Source organism: Hipposideros armiger, unplaced genomic scaffold (genome assembly GCF_001890085.2).
Source record: "Hipposideros armiger isolate ML-2016 unplaced genomic scaffold, ASM189008v1 scaffold_63, whole genome shotgun sequence".
Classification (NCBI taxonomy): Eukaryota; Metazoa; Chordata; class Mammalia; order Chiroptera; family Hipposideridae; genus Hipposideros; species Hipposideros armiger.
The window spans coordinates 4,741,104-4,758,998 of NW_017731413.1; the positions used below are offsets into that span (position 1 = coordinate 4,741,104).

At 38.4% G+C, this 17,895-nt stretch overlaps 1 protein-coding gene across 3 annotated transcripts in view; it reads left to right on the forward strand.

Annotated features, from left to right (window-relative positions):
• FGD6 (FYVE, RhoGEF and PH domain containing 6) overlaps window positions 1-17,895 on the forward strand; it is a 101,187-nt gene that overhangs the window by 33,110 nt on the left and 50,182 nt on the right. For all 3 annotated transcript variants that reach the window (XM_019641735.1, XM_019641737.1, XM_019641736.1), the window contains exons 3-5: window positions 3,174-3,327; window positions 13,232-13,299; window positions 13,385-13,415. In XM_019641735.1, the coding sequence (XP_019497280.1) occupies window positions 3,174-3,327; window positions 13,232-13,299; window positions 13,385-13,415 (253 nt within the window). The remainder of the gene's footprint in view (window positions 1-3,173; window positions 3,328-13,231; window positions 13,300-13,384; window positions 13,416-17,895) is intronic.

Consider the following 17,895-nt stretch of genomic DNA (forward strand, 5'->3'; position numbering starts at 1 on the left):
CTCCCTCTCAATTCCTGGTGTAGCCACCCTGATTCAGGCTGCCTGCACTATTGAAATTACCTGTGGGTCTCCTTCCACTTCTGTCATTGTGCTACACCCCAGTCCACCCTCGTTAGTTCATTGGCATCAGGGTACAAGATTCATCTTCCCAAAAACCCCACTTTGTGCACTTTCTTCTCTCCTAAGCTTCACAAGTCATAAATGGCCTTTGCTGCTTACCATCCAGGTGTGTGGGAAACCCCTTTAACTTCACTTTAAGCTTTGAGATCATCAAGAGGATCTCACTGAAGCTGCTAAACAGGGATGTTCTTTTCCCTGGCTAGGTGCGGGGAGTGGGGCAGGGGCTGTGCTTACAGTGTGATTGACTGAAGAGTTGCCAGCCCTCTTCCTTACTGGCACTAACGAGAAGTATGGGAGCGACACCGAGCTTGGAGGCCTATTAAGGAAATCGTGGAGGTCTACTGCAATAGAAGATTTGGGTCTCCTTGTTGAAGGCCTGCAGGATGAGCACAAACTCAGTCACCGTTTTTCATGCCCCTTGACAGCCTGCCACCTGTCATCTTCTCCAAGCTTGTTTTCTATTAATTATTTATAGGAGACTCCTGCTATAGCCAGTGTTCTTTTTGTTTTCTGAAAACAAACATTCCCACTCCCACACCATTGATTGTGATGCCCAGGTTGCCCCTTCTGTGTTAAACCATGTACTCTTCAGTATTCCCCCCAAACACTTCTTTGTGATCACCACTCCCATAAATATGCACCATCTGACCGGCTCCTGAAACGTAACACCCATTGCTCTCTGATATCATTTTTGTTTATTCAGTAAAAAATAATTGAAGGCCTGTTATGCATCAAGCAGTATGCTGGGGATTCGAGTGAAAACAGCAATTTCCTTGTCCTTGGGAATTTACATTTTAATGAGAGAAACAAATTGATTACCAAGTGCAGTCAAGTGAGATCTGATAGGATTCAGAAGAGACAAGTAAGCTAATTTAGGTTAAGGAGGGTGGTCAGAGGTTTTCTGTAGGAAAGCAATTTTCAGAACTAAAATCTTTCAACATTTTATGGCAGTATGTTTTGATCCTTGTCATTTTAATATTTGAAGCTCTTTTTTTTCTTGTTCGTAAATGTTAACTTTTGTAAACATTTATATATCTCATGGATGTGGTGACCAACTGGTTACTATCTTCTTAATAATAGTTTCCCAGATGTTGGATTAAGAAGCACCTCTTGGCTCTCCTTTTAGACAAAAGAAACCTAATTTCCTCACAGGTACCACAGCCCTATTACTGATTATTTGAAGTTTGTACACTGTTGAGTCCAAAAGAGTTCTCAGATAGGCTGATCCCAAAAAAAACCCCAAATTACTACGATTTGATCACAACCAGATTCTGATTCATTGGGGAGGGGTGGGGCCTGAGGTTTTGTCTTTCTAAGCTCCCTGGTGATGTAGACACTGCTCATAGGTTACGTTCCGAGTGACAGGGTTTTATAGGATATAAAGAGACAAAAACAAGTGAAGGTATATGGTTTCTTCTATTTATATGAATGAATCCTACAGTCTGTACATCCTGTAACTCTCATGTACTCTTGCTAATCTAAATAAACTGATTACCCGCCGGGGTGGGCTCATCTCCCTGCATGTAGAGATAGTGAATCTTGCCAGTGATCTGACCAGAAAGCTTTAGCTCTTCACCCCCACCCCTCCCTGGGGAGTGACTCTCCTCCATGTCATAGGGCGCTCTGATAAGGTGTGCACCCACCTATTTGAGGCTGTGATCTGATCCCCTGAGGCCTTCCTGCCACTGAGTAATAGGAAACCCCATCTTTGGCAGAGGGAAGCGTTCCTTTTGGCATTCTGCCTCAACCCGATTGGTTTGTTTAGCAGTTGGGCTCCAGGAATGGCATCTGAGGCAAGTCTGCATCCTACAGGAACTGGCAGAAAATTCATCTTTAGCTTTTAAGATTCCCGTTAGAAGTTCTCATGACTTGTGGGAGCCTTGGCCTTCGAGTGACCTGCCCATGACCTGCTAAAGGGGCCTGCCAGAGTGAAATTTAGCTGTCTCTATTCTGCCTGAACATGTCCCCTGATTTGCTGTGGATTTTTTACTGACTTCTGTTCGGCAGATATTCTTGTAGACTGCAGACAGGAAAGCAGCTGCTACAGGCAGTGTGTTCCTGCATCTTTACAACCAAAGCTAGAAAGTATTTCTGTCGTCTTCCTGGGGAACTTTGCTATGGAATTCCCCCGACAGATTGGATTGCAACAATGAGAATTAGATTCAAGAGATCTGTCTCAATAGAAAGTGGGAAATGATGATGTCAGGCTGGTGAGGAGGAGTTGAAAATGGCTGGTAGAGTGGTTTTCAGACTTGAGCATGTATCCCCTAAGGGCCCTGCACCCCTAGAGTTTCTGGTTCAGCAGGTCTGGAGCAGAGCCCGAGCATTTGTAACATCCACTTTCCTTCCTATGGCTTATGATGTGGTTACATAAAAGGCAATTAGTTCTAACCAGGGAGGCAGGCACATGTTCACAATGGCACATGCGTTGTTGATTGTCATGGCCATCATTAGCTCCCAATCCTCATCGATTTGTTAGCTAAAAAAAAATAAAACAAAACACCGAGACCCAAGGAAACAGCATCCCTCCTAATGTTCCTGCGCAGTCAATGTCCTTTTGTGGTAACCCAGCCCACATCCTGTGAGGCTTCTTGGTTTATAGGAGTAGGCGCGTGATCTTTTAGAGTAAGGATGTATTGAAGCATAGCATGGAGGCAGCTGGAAAACTTGCTTCTCACCCACCTTCGTTTCACAAAAATACATGTTTCTTAAGATGATTATTTTAAGCCCAAAATAAATTTGGATTTCTGATTTGGGGAAAGGGAAAGGGAAGTCTGATCTGGCTATTTCTATCCCTCTAAATCCCTTAGATGTGCCTGGCTTACATCATATAAATAGCATGGTTGATTTTGTTTGTTTTTGGTAGTATTCCTTTTTTTTGTTTGTTTTTAGCTGAGCCTTGACAGCTCAGCGGCAGCTCAGCTCAGGCCGGGTATCGAACCGCTGTTGCTCAGAGCTCGCACTCTTGAGGGAGCTCTTAACCAGCTGAACCACTCGGCTGGCCCAGTATTACTTGTTTTTAAAGGTGACTAATGCTATACTTTCTTCCGAAGCCGCTCTGGAGTATCCCAGGAGGGACACAATGATCTGGATCTCGGTCTTGGTGACCTTCCCTCGGATGAGGAGGGAAGCATCAACAGTTCCGACGAAGACGATGTCAGCTCTGCTTCTAGTAAAGGGGACCCTGACCTGCTGGGAGATAAACAGGTAGATGTTCGTATTTAATTGTTTCTACTTTTGTGTTTATTGGCCTCTTGTGACACTCAGAAACATTTATCAGTATGATCGGCACAAAATCACCTGTTAGTTGTCTTAAAACTTATAAAACATTTTTCTAATTTAAATTTAATGTCTGCTGTAATGTGGTGCCTAAGATGTTCTATTTCCAAGCACACATCACTTAGAGATTATTTAGTAATTTTTGAGGAATTAGTTTTGGTAATGGCCATTGGTTTTCTTTTTGATAACAAAACCCCCTCAGGATCGTTCCTTGTACTGCTAATGATTCTACTTGAAAGAAAGGAATTAGATTTGTTTCTGAGTCAGTCAGATCTTTTTAGGGATCGGATAAATATTGCTGGTCATAACACATCAGGATTTCCTTTGAAATAATCCCGTATGTATGTATTTTCAGTATACATGAAATAAGATTGGCCATGCATTAATAGTTATTTGAGATGTGCCACAGGTACAAGGGGGTCATTATATTGTTTCTCTAGATTGACATGACTATCTATTTCATTTTAAATCATATTTGTTTGAGTAAAGACAATTACAGTGAAAAAGTAGTATATCAGCAGTATTCCCAAAAAATGTTGGAATGTTACAGTAAGATGGAATTTGAAAGGACCCACGTATACACAAGAGTATCAAGCCATGGAGAAAATTGATGTCACCTAACTCCTATGCCATAACTTACCAATTTATTATGCTTCCTGCTTAATATATTTTCACTTTGTTTAAATTCATTTTCAGCCTTAAATTAATGGAACATGTGGTGTCATTGTGTGGATTTAAATCCCAGTTCTACTACCTATGACTTGGGCGTTCTTGGGCCAATTACTTAACCTCTTTAGGCTAAAGAGCCCCATTTTATGAAAAAGAGAATAGTATTTATCGCATACAATTCTGAGGACTCAATGATTTGATATGTGTACAGACTTAGAACACTGTCCAGTATGTGGTAAGAACTCAGCAATTATTTATTTATTTCTGGCAAGACTTAATTTCTTCATTGAGTTACGGAGTTGGGAGTAACCACTAGAAATTACTTAGCCTTAAGGCAGGTGAGTTTGCAAGACACCTGAGACAAATGAATGACTGTTCTGAAACCTCACAGCGTCCCTCTGCAGTGTGGGATTTCCTCTATCAAGTCACTCCTTCTGTGTTGTATTGGTATCTGTCTTGCTCTAGTTTAAAAGCTCACTTTCCTTGTTGTTTCTTCACATATGTAGATTCTACAAGTGCTCACAGGGTACCCATTAAGTCCCAGGTACTGTCAGAATGTACTAGACATAAAGCAGAGCTCACGGACCCTGCTGTTGAAGAGCTTCCGTATTAATGGGGCAAGAGGGGCCACAAATGCAGAAACAGGAAGAACGTCAGAGTATTTCATCCTAGGAGGGGTGTAAAACATGAATGATGTGCTAGAAACTGAGAAGGCTGCTTAGGATAAAAGCCTTCAAGAAAGTGGTATTTAACTGAGGTGTAAGTGACTGGCAGGAGCCAAAGCCTGCAGAGCTTGGGGAAGAGCCTTCAAAGACAGGTCTTCCCGTCTAAGGTCTGTAATTAAAACAGCCTTTACTCTAATAAATTACAAGTCCTTTCTTTTCCTACCAAATACTGTTTTCTCTCGTTTTGTTTATTTGTTTCTCTAACCTTTCCAATTTCTCCCCATACTTCTTAAACTATGGTGACCAAAATTGGTTTGCACGTTCTACTAGGATTTCACCGACGACACATGGTATAAAGGAAGGATTACTCTCTGAACTTTCTGTGTTATGTATCTTCCCAGCACATCCTGTCACAGCCCTGCCTGGTTGACTCATCTGTTTTCTGGTCATTGGAGACTTCCAGGGTTCCTTCCTTTGTATTCGTGCCTGCCTATCCCTTCCCTTTCAGTATTTATATTATTGGGGTTTTTGTCTTTAGTTGCGCCATGTTGTAATATCTCTGTTAAATTTTTTTCTGTTTTTAAAAATGACATTATTTCTTCAGTTACTCGTGGACATTTAATATTTTTGCACCTGAATCCAGTGTATTAATAATTTCCCTTCTGTAGAATCATTAGCCACTCTGATGAGCTTCATCTGAGACAGCAATGGCAATAATAAAATAAACTAACTCCCCCTTGCTAGACAGTTATTGATCCATCTAAGCACAGCCTGGTGAATGCTTTTAAGTAATTTGCTTTCATAGTGATTAAGAACACAGTCTTTGGAGCCAGATTGCCTGGGTTCTCACCACTTACCAGCTTTATGATCTTAGGCAGTTTACTAAACTTCTTTGTGTCTTAATTTTCCCATCTGTAAAAAGAGGAAGGACAGGGTGGACACTTGTCCTTATTTTCTGAGATTGTCTTGATGATTAAATGATTAAACACTGTTTGAAACACTGTCTGACACAAGGTGACTGCTCAATAGATTTTAGCTATTATTAACCTACATGAAATGAAGCAAGCAAAAAAAGTGTCTGAAATCAAGCTTTACATATTTATTTGGCATATTTACCAAATAAATATATATTGTTTCAGGTTTGCCTTTTCTTATCTTTGATGAATAAATCTGAACCATGTGTATATGAAAAGCAGTATTGTGTTCTAAATAGAACAACATGAAATTTGGCATCCTAAGGCCCATGGTTCAGTCCTAGCTATGCCACTTGCCAGCTGTATGACCTTGGTTAAATTATTTTTAAAGGTCAGTTAGTTTATTTACACCAATCTCATTTCACAATGGATTTTGGCTGACAGCAAAAAAAATTATGTAGTAATACAAAAAGTCAAAATATATAGTTAAAGAAATCAAGATGTTAATAAATACTACTGCAATTACTGGATATCTGCATGCAAAAGAATGACGTTAGACCTCTTCCTTTCACCATACACAAAAACTAACTTCAAATGGATCACAGACTTAAATGTAAGAGCTGAAGCTATAAAACTCTTAGAATAAAATATAGTAATAACTCTTTATGACCTTGGGTTAGGCAAAGGCTTCTTAGCTACAACAGAAGTATAAGTGGTAAGAGGAAAAATAGATAAATTGGACTTCATCAAAGTTAAAAGCTTTGGTGCTACACATAGTACCATCAAGAAAATGAAAAGACAGCCTACAGAATAGGAGAAAATATTAGCAAATATCGGTAAAGGATTTGTATACTGAATATATAAAGAACTCATACAACTCAACAATAAAAAAATAAATGACCCAATTTTGAAATGGGCTAAGGACCTGAATGAGACATTTCTCTAAAGAAGATAATATAAATGGCTATAATAAGATGCTCAATATCCTTAGGTATTGGGGAAATGCAAAGCAAAACTTCAGTGAGCTACTACTTCACACCTACTAGGATGATTATAAAATCAAAAAGACAGACAATTATAGATGTTGGTGAGGATGTTGAAAAATTGGAACTCTTGTATACTGCTGGTAAGAATGTAAAATGGAAATTTTACATTCCATTTTCCACTTTGGAAAACAATCTTGCAGTTCCTTAAAAGGTTAAATATACAGTTACCTTGTAACTCAGCAATCCTACTCCTGGGTATATATACCCATGAGAAATGCAAACGTAGGTATATACAAAAACTTGTACAGGAATGTTCGTAGCAGAATTATTCATGATAGCCCAAAAGTGGAAAGAACTCAAATGCCCATCAACTGATAGATGGATCTGTCAATGGATGAATGGAATATTACTCAGCAATAAAAAATGTGCTGATACAGCCTACAACATGGATGAACCTTAAAAACAGGCTAAGTGAAAACAGTCACAAAAGATCACATATTATATGATTCCATTTATAAAAAATTTTCAGAATAGGCTTATCCATGGGGACGGAAAGCAGATTAGTGGTTGCCAGGGGCTGTTTAAAAATGAGATCTATTCATTCTGCTTTATTATGGTTGGAATACTCACTGCTGTTCACCTTTCCTGCATATTGACTTCCCTGCCTCTTTCCTGTTCAAAATTTTTTAAGACAGCTCATATAATATATACCCTTATGAAGACAGGGATAAAAACCAAAGAGGATTTTGTCCTTTAGTGGTTAGTTATGGTGTCACCTCATTTTTGCCATAACAATGAGATGTTTTTCTCAGGCAGGTCTGGTTAAGTTTTTTGCTTTTTAGTAGAACTACTGATTAGCCTTTTAAAAATTCTATTAAAGGGCCGGCCGAGTGGCTCATTGGTTAAGAGTTGGCTTGGGACACCAGCTCTGAGCAGCAGGGCCCCAGTTTGGATCCCACATGTGGGCCAGTGACGCTGTGCCCTCTACAGCTAAGATTGTGAACAACAGCTCGACCTGTAGCTGGGCTGCCGTGAGTCGCCAGCGACAGTGTAGGCTGTAGTGGAGCTACAATGGGCTGCCATAAGCTACCATGAGTGGCCAGCAGCCGGCGTGAGCTGCCAAGAGCCGCCGTGAGCAGCCATTCAGTGACCAGCAACCCATCTGCCTCACCCAGGAAGAGCACAATGAATGATAATACCAACATGGGCCAGTGAAGTGACGTCCTCCACAACTAGACTGAAGAACAAAAGGACAGAAACTTGTCTGTTCCCCTTCCCCGATTCCCCAACGCTGTTCCCCTCCCCAAAATCCTCAATAAAATCTTTCTTTTTTTAAAAAGTTCTATTAAAAAGTAACAGATACATTTCACCAAACTTTATTTGCAGTGAACGAATATGAAAAGAGAACACAGTTCAGAACTTACAAAGCAGGGCTATTATCAAGAGATCGGAACATAAAACTAGGTTTCAGATGAAAAGGTCTGTTTGGGATTTGTTTGACTTATTTTATGACTATGACAAAGTAATTTCATTTGTAGCTCATGTTTCAACTTCCACAGCAGTGTATTTGTGGGAGATGCAGTTATTTCACAGGCAGTGTGCTTTGAAATGTAATTTAAGCAAGGACTTTTCATTAACTGACAAGTGGACATGCTTAACAAGGCCTTTCTTGAGGTTGTACAATGACGGGTGTATTTCTCCATCACTGTTTGACTTGGGTCAGAATCAGCATTGTTCTTACAAGTTACAGATAATGTAGAGCTTTTTATTTTGTTTTGTTTTTTAGCTATCTTTGTTTACTTTGAAAATGATTGTAATCCATTGAAACATTTTGTAACAGTTGCTTTTTTTTAACCTTTGTAGTTGTCCTACTTTAAAAGGTAAAATAGACAATACATAGACTTCTAGAATTTTAGAATTACAAAAGGCCTTAGTCATCCAGCCTGACTCCGTACCTTTTTACATGATGAAATATCTATAATGAGCTTTTAGTTGCTTGAGTTTACATTTTCATGTTACTCAACCACGTCCTCACAAGCAGTGTGCTCTGCTCTTAGACTCTGAGAACATGACAGCCACCCTGGTACACGTTTGCTTCTTTGTACATATTAATTGCACAGTGGACCAGGCACTATGTTATACACAGAAGGATACAGGAGTGAATAAGATCACGGACTAGAGGGAATTCAGACATGTCAGCAAATAAACATGATCCTCTGGGTTAAGTCCTATGAACACTACACGAATAAGAGAATAATATTGTCTTTTGGGAATGGTGGGGAAAGACTATCAAGGCAGCCTTCATAAAGGAGACATCCTTTGAGTGCTGCCATGAAGGATGAGCTGGAATATGACAGGCAGAAATTTTGGGGGACGGGGAGGTGATGAAGTGGGAAGGACAGATGCTGCGACAGAGCACACTTGGAATTGCAGGGTAGTTCCAACTCGGCTGGAGTTGGGAGAACACAGTTTGGAGGAGGAGGAATGAGACGAGTGAACATAACTAGACCCATTGTGGGGTGTCTTACATACACGGCAAAGGAAAGTTTAGTCTTTTGCCCCTAGGTGATAGGGAGCTACTAAAGTGATTATTTGTGCACTTTAGAACTGTTGCTCTGGTGGCAGTGTAGAGAATGGAGGCAGTGGGCTAAATCGAGAGCTAGGAAACCACTTAGGTTACTGTAACAGTGTAGGCAAGAAAAACGGAGGCAACACTGAGGGAGAGGAAAGGATCTATTAAGCTTTAAAGAAATATTAAGAAGGACAAATGGACAGGACTTGATGACTCAGCTGTGATGCTAGAAGGTGGAGGAGTCCTGGTTTCTGGCTGTGATGAGTCGGTATCTATAGTATCTAGCATGCCAAGTACTTGGTGGCTTGTTTAAAGAGTAACGGTCATCAAATGCTCGCTTCATTCTTTGTGAATCTTTTCCTGAATTACACATCGCTGTCTGATTAAGCTCTTGACTCTCCTTCAAGACATCAGCACGCTTCAATAGTTGTCCTTATAAATACTTATTTGTATATTTGGATGACTCCCATTATTCACTTCTTGAAGGCTTGGGCTATTATCTTTAATTCCCTCTTCCAACACCCACTTTCATGCCCCATCTTAGACCTACAGAATCTGAATTTCCAAGTTACCTGAGAATCTGGAATTGAAGAGCTGTCTGGTAGTTCTGATGATCAGTATGTTTTCAAACTCAGCTGTAGAACAGTGAACCAGCTGACAGTGGAGCTGTTTCTTCCTACTAACCTTGTTATCAAATGGTGGAGTCAAGATAGGGCAGACTCCTTCCTCTTGGAAGTGATCTCAGAATAACAAGGGGGATAAGAAATACAAATTCTGCCTTTAGTGGTTTTAGGAGAGCGCTACGACCCCAAATCACAATATATGAGTAGAGGTACCATTCCCACCAGCAATGTATAAAATGGCCCAGTTTCTCCACAGCTTTACCAACACTGGCTCTTTCCTGATTTTTGATTATAGATAGTCATTGTATGGGTGTGAAGTGCTATCTCAGTGTGATTTTAATTTGCATTTTCCTGATGACTAATTATATTGAGCATCTTTTCATATACTCACTGGCTATTGGTATATCTTCTTTAGTGAAATGTCTATTCATATTCATATGTTTTACTCATTTTTCACTAAGTTGTATTACAAGAGTTATTTATGTGTTAGGTTGCTCTACTAAACAAATGTTTCAGCATCTATAGTGTGCTTTAGCTTCTTTATAGCTAAGGCTAAAACCACCTCTTCACTATGAAAGGACGTCACATCATTTGCAGATGGAGCATGCAGAGAGTCCAAGCTTCAGTTCTTTCAATAGTTTAGGTCTGTGTTTCATGTTTAATACATGTCTTTTGGCTTTCTAATTTTAAAAAGATGTATTTTACAAATCTTAAACTTTCTAGCTACAGATAATATAGAGAAACCCATTATAATATTTAGAAAAGCATTGATTTGCTAAAATATTTTTCAAAACAACAGTTGTGTGTGTGTGTGTGTGTGTGTGTGTGTGTGTGTGTGTGTACACAGCCCTAGTTAGGAGTGCATGTCTGCGTGAGTGTTAGTTTGTGTGTGTGTCTGATACATGGTCTGCGAAGTCAGGCTGTGTTTAGGACCACTTCCTGAGGAATGTTAGCTATGTGTAGTTTAAAAGGTGAGTGAATGGAGTTGGGTATCTTATGCCTCATCCTGCTCAGTTGAGCAACACTTATCCAACAGTTAGTCGCAATTATTGAGCAACCTGTCTTAGAAAAGAGGAATAATAACGATGATAGAGGTCGATATCATCTATCTTATTGTCCCTTTAAAGATAGAGTTTGGGGGCTAAGGTTAAGCAACAAAAGGAAAAATATTCTAGGCTAATTAAACTGGACTGTTATGCACTGTGAATTAATAATCAATTGTTCTTTAAAGATTATTTTCATATGTATGTAGTTGCTTTTATAGTGTACTCTGAATATTTTTTGCATAATAATATTTCTGATGAAAGGTTTAGGATTTCTTTATATTCAGTGTAAATTCTTCTGTAGTAAGATATGAAAACATGGAGGGACAAGTCCACACTGCAAGATTAGGTTTACTCCTAGAAGACGAGAACTTCAATGTTATATGTAACAATGTTTCACAAAAAAATTTCAGCCAAATATTGCAGATTGTTTGGATTTGTCAAATCTTGAGATTGGAGGGGAGATATATGTGTGTTTATGGTTAGCAGTGATGTTTGTGAGGGTATGATTACCACCAAATATTGAAGAGAAATTCAGGGTATAATAGAAGAATTTCTAGGTTAAACATTGGGAAATATGGTTTTCTTCTCAACTCTGCTAATAACCAACTCTGAATCTTGACAAATCCTTGTTTTAAGTGGGTGTCCTTTGAGATTCTGCTCTTGCTCCAATTCTCACTTTATATATTCCTTGCATTTGATCTCTCATTTGCTTCTATGACTTCAATTACCATTATGAACCAGTGGTTTTAAATATAGTAAAAAAAAAATGAATCTAAAGATAAAGGTCTCCTTTATATTTACTATTACTGGCTGACTTCTTATAAGAATATAAATGATTGTAATAAAAAAATATAAATTTTAACATATTATAAAACCTTGAGGAATCAATCCTCTCCCTCTTTACTCACTTGAATGTCACCAATGCTTTAAGTAAAGGGTTTTCATGAATGTAAAGAACATCAACAGACATAATTTAAAAAAATCATTAAAATATAATTTTCTGGAGAACTTTATCATTAAACTGAATCTATTTTTATACCTTTATTCTAACACTAAAATTCTGGAAGCACGTAAAAACATTTTTTTCCAAATAAGGAACTAAGACAGTCCTTTTGACCCATCACAGTGACACTCAAGTAAATGGCATGCTAGGGTGATCCGTGATTTCAATTTAGAAAAGAAGACTACTTCACTACCACGTATTTTTTTAAATAATGAGAAGTCACTACCATTATTTTTTTCTGTCATTTCATTAGCAACTGACTACTGGACTGTCATGGTCACTTTTTATCCTTATTGTGACATTGCCTTGTTCAACTGCACGCTGGGTCCTGGCATTGCCAATGCCGGCATGAAAGCAAAGGGGCCTCTCGTTCTAAAACAAGATCTGACATTTCTTCAACAGAAGAAGCTTCAACACGTTTTCCTGTTAATAACAACACTCATAATTTTCACTTTTGGTGTTAATATCTAAAATGGTGTAATTGCTTGTTCCTTGTTTACTCTCTTTTGCTCTTCACTGTGGAATAGTGTGCAGATCTCTCACCAGAATAGAAATGGAGAGAAACTTCTCCTTTTTTTCCTAATGCCCTAGAGTCAAAGCCAGCTTTATCCGTTTTTAAATGAAAACAACTATGACAACATCTAAATCCCTAAATATTGAAACTCATTCCTAATCACCTTTTTTTTCCCAGAAGTGTACATTTTTTCTCCCTGCTACAGTATTTAATTTACACATAAAGCAATGCATATTTAAAGAAGTTCATTTCAACTCTTTACAATAAAATTGTCTTGACTATAAGAGCATATTTCTAAAAGGAATTTTAAGTAACTTGAAAGGAGCTTGTGGCTGCAACATTGGCAATGTGTTTAGTATAGACTGTGAAAAAGAGCCCTTTTCAGACTGCACTTGTCTTACTTGGAGTGGCTTCACTTAGGGTGAAGTTCTCTTACACATTCCTATTGGATACTCACTTATCTCACTTTACTTGTGTGCGCCCCAAACACTCATGTTCAGGTGATATCTGGAGGGGTCATTTCCCTTGCAGAATGTGACTTGGCAGTTTTGAACCACTGGCAGCTGTGCTCCCCCAAGCCCTGGGGCTTCTCAGGGAAGTCCATCAGCCCGTGCTGATGATGGGAGAGGATTTCCGATTGTTCTCAGCTTCTCCTATATGGTGGTTTAATGACCGCATCTAATTCTCCACGTTTGTCATTTGAGATGATATATAGCATAAAATGTGTTCTAGCCAGGAACTTGTAAGTATCAGAGCTTGAATTTACATCTGACTCCCTCAAAGCTGGTCTTCATTATCCTTTTATGAGTTCATGCTTTCTAAATGCACTCTAATCCACAGGATGAAGAAGCTGGAATAAAAAGCAAAGTCCATTATATTGCCAAGGAGATCATGAGCTCAGAGAAAGTGTAGGTATCTAGTTTATAATTCGGAAGCCTGTTTGTTTCCTTATTGACTCATTTAAAACATTTCTTTCATTGCTGTGTTTTACAGGTTTGTGGATGTGTTAAAACTTTTGCATATTGTAAGTATCTGCTAATATTTTATTGAAGTCTAAGACTGTCCTTTTTACATCTTTCCCTATCCTTCAAAATTTTCAGCATAATACTTAAATTAACATGTATATACATGTATGTGCTTTCTAATACATGGTTATGTTTTTAAATTCACACATATATGTGAATATAGAAGTTTTCTAAAATGTATGTATCTCATATATGTGTAGCATACCCAGATGATTTCTGAAAAATAGAGAGCCTTTATATCTGTATCTCCAAATCTTCTAACTTTCTAACTTCATAATAAAGTTCTTTTAAAGTGATAATATTTCTTCTTGGACATTTGCAGAAGTCTGCTATCATCCGAATTGTGCACTAATATAAAGAATGCCATGATCAGTGTTAAATTCTGCTTTTCTATCTGAATAAGCTCCCAGAAAGACACTTAAAATAGACGTTTTTACAACTAACTTTTTATAATTCTATTTTCAATTTTTATAATTTTCAACTAGAACGAACCTGTTGGGAAACAATTATGATATGTGCCTGGCTGCGTATTCATTTTTCTCTTACACTTCTTTGTACCTGCATGTTTTTACAAGTTTCATTAATGCACCAGCAGTTAAAAAGTGTTTTTAGTATTACTTGTCCAGTTGTATTTTGGTGCAAGATATTAAGACTTAGCAAAGGAAGGGGTGAGGTAGAGGAAACAATGAAAAAAAGAAATTGAAGTGAAAATGTACTTAGATGGTGTAATTATTAACATTATCCTACACTTAATTGCTGAGAAATGGTAGTTCACAAAATATACACCCATTTATGTCTCTGCAAAGAGTATCATTATTTCCAGTTTTCTTTTTAATAAATGCAGATGAACATTAAAACCGGGTTTCACTTAAGGGTGATTCATATTCACCAAATGATTCCCTTGTGCTCTATACTTGGTACAACAGAAACACAGAGGCCTAATTCCTGTGTGAAAAATCCTGGCGTTGAAACATTTTCTAAAGTAATTCTTAACAATACTAATTTGTGAATTTATTACCGTGTGAATAGTTTCTGACATAACTCTTGACTATATTGGCAAGTTCTCTTTTGTAATTCATTTTTTAAAACTATAACACAATATTTGGTCACCCAGATTTGTGAGTTTCAATCATATTGTTATTTCAAATAGAAGACAATAAGCCTGATAAATGATTTTCAAAGTAAATTCTGTGTACATTTGCTGCTATGCCCTGAACCTCTCTATTGTATAAGCAATTGTAGGGATAAAAGAAAAAGCTAAACTACTGGAAAACTCAGAACATATCTCTAGGATGAGCAAATTTTGTGTATTTGACATTATTTTCTGATAGATATGCTTCAATGGAAATACGACCTCTCCAAGGCAATTTTAATCAACTACAAGTTAATTGGTAAGCTCTATTGTCACCAGAAGCAAAAAGTGCTATGGAGTCAGGAAGACTTGACTTTGAATTTCTGTGCACTGTTTCAGCAAAGCTTGCAGGGCAGGCGCTGTGGATTCTGCGTGAGCAGCACAGAGTCCCTGCCCTCAGTGCTCAGTCTCGTGTACTGCTTCTCACACCATTGTGGTGAGGGACTGCATCTTAAAGTTTCCAATCTGTGTTGGACCAGAACCAATGTAAAATACAAGAAAAATGTCATGGTTGTGTCAAAAATACATAAAAGGTTTTGATCTTTTATCCTCTTTCTGACTAATATCTTCACAGACCAATAATAATTTGTGGACCATACTTCGAGAGGCATTGGCTTAGTAGATTCTGTTTCTTACCAGCTGTGTGAATTGTAGAAAGCAGTTTAACCTTTTGGGTCTAGCTTTTCCTCATTTGTACAACGGGGATAAAAATACCCATCGCTCAGGTTGTGAGGATTCGATGGAATAAGTACGTGAAGGAGCCTAGTGTTGCACACGATAGACAGTGGATTCTCAGGTTGCCTTTGCATTACCACCATCTCCATCTTGTAGCTCATCAGTGAATGGGAAGCATTCATTCTCTTTATTACCAGGCAGTTAACTTTTCACTTTTTCTAATGCGTTTTTTTTTTCCCCTGTACTAAACTTTCATTTTAATGAAGGAAATTCTGATTCTAATAGGTAGGGAAGCAATTAAAAGCTTTACCAGTTTCTTTATTTGGTTATTTAAAAATAGATGTCCTGTTCTTAACTCTTTATTTTTGGAACAAATCATAAGCACCATAAGAATGAACAGTCAGATCAAAGTATATCATCTCAGGTCCGATCTGATAGATGGCCCTGGCCTCTTCCCAGCTGCTGCTGAACAGAATGAATCATCTATAACCCACCTTGACTGGTACATTCTCAAAACCTCCTAAGCCTTTAATGTAGGAGTGAGAGTAGATCATCTGCCAACCGTACATTAACATCCTGTCTGGTATGTGCAAATGTAAACTCAGCAGAGCCCAACTCTAATGGGTATCTTAACAACAGTGCTAAACCCGTGTGAACCATTACTAGGAGGGGCTCGGTACCAGGGTAATGTGGGTGAAGCTGAAAGAGTCTCCTGCCTCATCCCAACACCCCCCCCCATACTACTGAAGCTCATATTTACTCCTCTACCAAAAGTACCCCAAAAAAGGAAGCACATGGATCATTTTAATCATGAGCCATGCTGCTCTTGATTTCATCTAAATAAATTAAATGCTGTGTTATATAATAGAATATGACTGCTTTAAAATATGTAAACAGCACCTTTTCGGTAATCCAGTGGGTATTTTTTGGAGATCAACGAGCTGTCCTAATAGCTTGGGAGAAGCTATTGTTTTAGTTATACATAATTTCCAATGAATAGCTATCCATATTAGAGACTCTAGAATAGCATTACTAGATCTTTCTGGGGTGACAGAAATGTTCCATATTTGCACTGTTCAATATGGTAGCCATATTTTAAAATGTTAATACGTCATTGTAGCTTACTAACATTTCTTTGTTTAGAATTTGGTAAATAACTAGGTGAAATAGCTCATAGACAAAATTTTTACATCTAAACTAATGAATCTCATCATTTAAGTGACTACATTGGGAGGAAATAGACTTGGGTGGAAGGTGCACAGTTAAGAGCCAGTGTACTCCGTTGAGGACTTTGATTCACTTGCCTGATGTTTGTGAGAAAAAAGTGGTCCTACAAAGGCAGTGGCAAGACTTGACAATAATGTTTTCTGTGGTACATACTCTGGAGTCTCTACCATGGGTTCCTGGACTTCTTAAAAATGTCCAAGGTGCACATTGTAAATTAATACTCTAATGAGTCCAAAGAGAAAGGAGATTCCTGAAGGTCAGTCTTTCCCTTTCCAAAATAGTAGTGCCATCTATATAGCTGCAAAAGCCAGAAAAGTAGAATTTGTTCTTCCTTCCTCCCTCTCACGCAATCCTCTAGCCAACCCATCAGCGAACCTGCTCCTTACACTTCCTCTTTACTGCCACCAACCTGTCATCTCTTACTCAGCCAACCTCACCCGCCTCCTAACTGGGCTTCCTATTTCCATTCTTGTCCCCCTTCCGATCTGTTCCTTAGGCGATTTTTTTTCCTTATAAATATTTGAGAGTGATGTTCTTAAAATATATATTAGAACATGTCACTCCCCTGCATAAAACCCTTTAAATGATTCCCATTGCATTAAGAATTAAGTCCCAGCTACTTACCAAGGCCTGGAAGTAGGATGACCATATGTCCTTGCCTGCTTCGGACAGTTCTGGTTATGTCTTGGCATAATATTATTAATAGAGCTCCTTTCGCTGTCAAAAATGCAATAAATTATGGTCCCAGCCTGTAAGGTACCCTGTGACCCTGTGATTTGGCCTCTGGTAGTGAGATGAGACCTTGTAGGTGGGTGGCATTCGCTCACTCACTGACCATGTTCTGGCCATACTCACCTCCTTTCAGTTCTTAGTTTACTGCTCAGGTTATTCCTGCTCAGAGCTTTTGCTACTGCAGTTTCCTGGAATGTTCGTTTTTCCTTCCTTTTGATCATAGCTAGTTCTTTCTTTATCCTTCCAACCTGAATTGAATGTGACCTCCTCCGAGAGCTCTTCCTTGAGCTCTGAGAGACCATCCTTTTCTCTTTAACCCCCCTCGTTTGTTGTCTTCTTAGCACTTAATATATATAATTTGTATATTTGTTTGTTTACTCATTTATTTTTGGTCTCCTCTACTGAAATGTAAGCTAGATAACGATAGGGATCATACAGTTTCGGCACCGACCATTGTCCTGTTCACTGGTAGGCCCTCAGTAAATGTTTGTTGAATGAATGAAGGTGACTAATTCATTAGTGGTTAAGAATTCTGCCTCTGCCACTATGTGCTCTTAGACAAATTAGTCAAGCGTTGGTTTTTTTCTCCTGGAAAATGAGAATAATAATAATAATAATAATTAAATAAGGTTGGTGTGATGATTAAATGAGATCCTGAAAAATAAATAGTAAGCATTTAATTAGTTTTTTTTTTATTGTTAGTTTCAGGTGTA